Below are 3,125 nucleotides of genomic sequence, written 5' to 3'. Positions count from 1 at the left end.
CACCCCCCCACCGCTGTTGCTAACGGGGGAAAGGAATCGGCTCGAACCACCCCGAGCTGGTCGGGGGAAAAAAAAAAAAATAGCCGGAAGGGATATCAAACCCGCCGTCATGGGTACCGCTGCCCCCCAGCGCTCGATGGGGGCGGCGATAACGGATTTGAGATTAAGTCCCAAGGACACATCGGCAGAGAAACGCGGCGCTGAGTTTGCCTCCGGCCCTGACCCAGGAACATTCAGTTCCCACTGGGATTTATTATGGAAAATGGGAGCAAGACTCCCACGCACCCTCGCCCTTCCCTGGGATACTGCCCCGGACCCGGCAGATCCCGTGTATCTTGGCCGGTCTGCGGGTTGCTGCCTGTGGCACCGAGCTGTGCGGGCGCGGGGAGGGAAACGGCCCCTTTTTCTGACGGTGAAACCAGGGGAAAGGGGGGAAGAGCGACACGGAGGGCTGGGAGGGATGCCGCTGCCGGGACTGGGATACCGAGGAGCCGGGAAGGGGGATGGAGGGGCCAGGGGACACAGAGCGGTGGCAGCCCACGGTCCCACAGCCCTCTTCCCCTCCCGACCCCGGGGAGCGCTCAGGGTCCCAAAATCCCCCAAATCCCATCCCCGATTTAATAAGCCACTTCACATAAAACACCAGCTCCGCGTTCACCCCACAGCCACCGGCAGGCGAGGACAGGGGGAGGGACGGGCGTCTTTTATACCTCTGCAGCCCGGTGTCACATGTGCTCTTAAAAGCAGTTACAGATAAGATCGCTGAAGACAGCAGGCAATAAAATTTGAGGGCAGCACCAGAGCCCATTTGAATTTCAGCCCCCTGCGCTCTGCGAGTTAATGGAAAATTTGGGCTGCCCGCCCCGCTGCCTCCGGCCGTCTTTTGCATTCACGCACCAAATTTAACCCGCTTTTTGAGGACTCGCTTCGGCCCCCTTGTACCGTTCTGTGCCCCAGTTGCCTAAGCGCGGCGTGCCCCCGCTTACCCGGCAAGCTGAGGACAGGCAGCGTCGCCCGCAGCGCACGGCGCAGCCCTCCCAACGCCCCGCCATCGCGCGGGCCCCGGCTTACCCGGCAAGCTGAGGACAGGCAGCGTCGCCCGCATTGCACGGCGCAGCCCTCCCAACGCCCCGCCGTCGCGGGGCGAAACGCGCCGGCACGGGCCGTGCCACGCCGCTGCCGTTCCCCGTTGGAACACAGAGGAGGGGGAGATGGGGACGAGGAAAAAGCCTCGCTCCGGCACCTCCTGCAAGGCGAACGCCAGCTTTCTCTCGCAACAGAAGCGGCAGCAGACTCGTTACCCAGCAGGAACGGTTTTATTTTAGAATGTCATGATTTCGTCAAAAACGCTAAGTTGCCCAAACCAGCACGAATCACGGAGTCTCTGAAACATGGCGGGTGCCTCTGTTAAACACGGTGCGGTCAAAAGATGCTCCGGGAGAGCGGGGAGGACTCCAGACGGCGGGCGAAGAGCGAAGCGAGTGGTATGATGCAACCCTGGTGTAGTGAAATAGCCGGATAGTAGGATGCGCTTGTCGTCGGCCTGATTCACAACACCAGCTGCAGCAACGATACCGGGGCTGTGCGGCGGCAGCAGCTGCCAGCAGGACAGGAGAGCTCTGTGCCGCGTTCCTCCAACCCCTCCGCTCACGTAGCGAAGAGGTGCCACGGTGCCTCCGCAGGGCTCTCCCTCGCTTCCAGCCGATCCCCTGGGTCCACCACGGCTATTAAATGCATCAAACGAACCCAAACTGAGTTAGGCAGAGAGCGGTGTAATGCTTTACGTACGGCCTCCTCTTAAAGTTTGCCGAAATGCTACATTCCGACTTTAACGAAGTTGTAATTGTCCCGTTTCCATCCCCGTGGAAGAGGGAACCTACCGGCCTGGGTGACACGGGCCACGTGAACGACGCAGGGGCTCAGCGCTGCAAACCCACCGTGCAGAGAGGGACTCAATTTCGTGGCCCTGCAGGGAAGGAAACCTGGGAAAATAGAAGGTTATTTGGGCCACTGCCAGCAACCTTACCCGAGGGGGCCGGAGGCACCAGCTCCAGGCAGTGTCTCCATCCCTTCCGACGTCAGACCCAGAGAGAAACAGGACAGAAACGACGGTATGGGGACATGAACAGTGGCCGTATTTGAGCGCCGTCCCACCCCCGGGACACAGAACTGGGATTAACGATATCCCCTTCTGTCCTCCAGGCTGGAAGGAAACCAGCTTGCTGCTTTGAGAGGCTGGGGTTAGTTAAGGTTGGGGAGACAAGTGTTGAGAGGGTAATAAGAAGAACAACAACAACATAAAAATCATGAATTCATTCTTTCTGAACATAATTCCTTCAGCTCCTGCACGGAACAAGGTCCAAGTGCTGACGTAGACAAACGCAGAAGCAGCAGAACAGAGGAGCAACCTCATTCAGCATTTGTCTGGAAAACAAAACAAAAAATCCGGATGGAGACGCAGAATCCGCAGTCCGCGGGGAAATCCAAGAGAAGGCAGAGGAGTAGAAATGCGTCGCGCGGGCTGCAGGCTGCGGTGCGACCGGCTGAGCCAAGCGCACGCCGGGGTAACAGCGCAGGCACCGCTCTGAAAATACTTCGAAGAATTAACGTTGGGGGAGAGAAAAACCCATGAAGATGGAAGAGCGCGAGCAGAGGAGACAGGACCCACTGACAGCAGCACCCTCGAGGTGCCCAGGGTCCCTCGAGGCACCGTTCAGCGGCTCTTCCGCTTCTTGGCACCTGTTAAATTCTCACATGAGCTGGTTGCCCTCCGTTAGCTCAGTTTAGTTGTTACCAGTAGCCCACAGTTAACCCCTGGGCAGAGCTTTAACCTGTTTTTTCCCCCCTCCCAGACAGGTACCGTAGGGCAGAAGTTTCCAATGAGTATTTCTAGATTCCCCCGCAACTCCCCGGTCAATCCAGACCACACCAACTCGGAGCCGGTGCAAAGGCCGCGCGGAATATAAAGCGTTTAGAACTGCTGTGCTGATGCTGTGGCACTCGTGGGTGTTTCACCACCGACGGGGCCACGCAAACCGTGCGGAGCGCACCAGGACGCGCTGCAGTTGCACCCGTACCGGGCCGGAATGGCACAGGCTCCCATGGCAAACACCTTTCCACTCTTT

At 58.8% G+C, this 3,125-nt stretch overlaps 1 protein-coding gene across 1 annotated transcript in view; it reads right to left on the bottom strand.

Annotated features, from left to right (window-relative positions):
* SLC12A3 (solute carrier family 12 (sodium/chloride transporter), member 3) overlaps positions 1 to 1,052 on the bottom strand; it is a 19,135-nt gene extending 18,083 nt beyond the window's left edge. The window contains 1 exon segment of the mRNA XM_009892957.1: positions 987 to 1,052. Within this exon segment, the coding sequence (XP_009891259.1) occupies positions 987 to 1,052 (66 nt within the window).
* Positions 1,053 to 3,125: the final 2,073 nt, after the last annotated feature.

The sequence above is a fragment of the Charadrius vociferus genome, unplaced genomic scaffold, assembly GCF_000708025.1.
Source record: "Charadrius vociferus isolate BGI_N301 unplaced genomic scaffold, ASM70802v2 scaffold829, whole genome shotgun sequence".
Classification (NCBI taxonomy): domain Eukaryota; kingdom Metazoa; phylum Chordata; class Aves; order Charadriiformes; family Charadriidae; genus Charadrius; species Charadrius vociferus.
The sequence above is the reverse complement of the archived record's forward strand: the minus strand, read 5'-3'. Positions and strand labels throughout refer to the sequence as shown.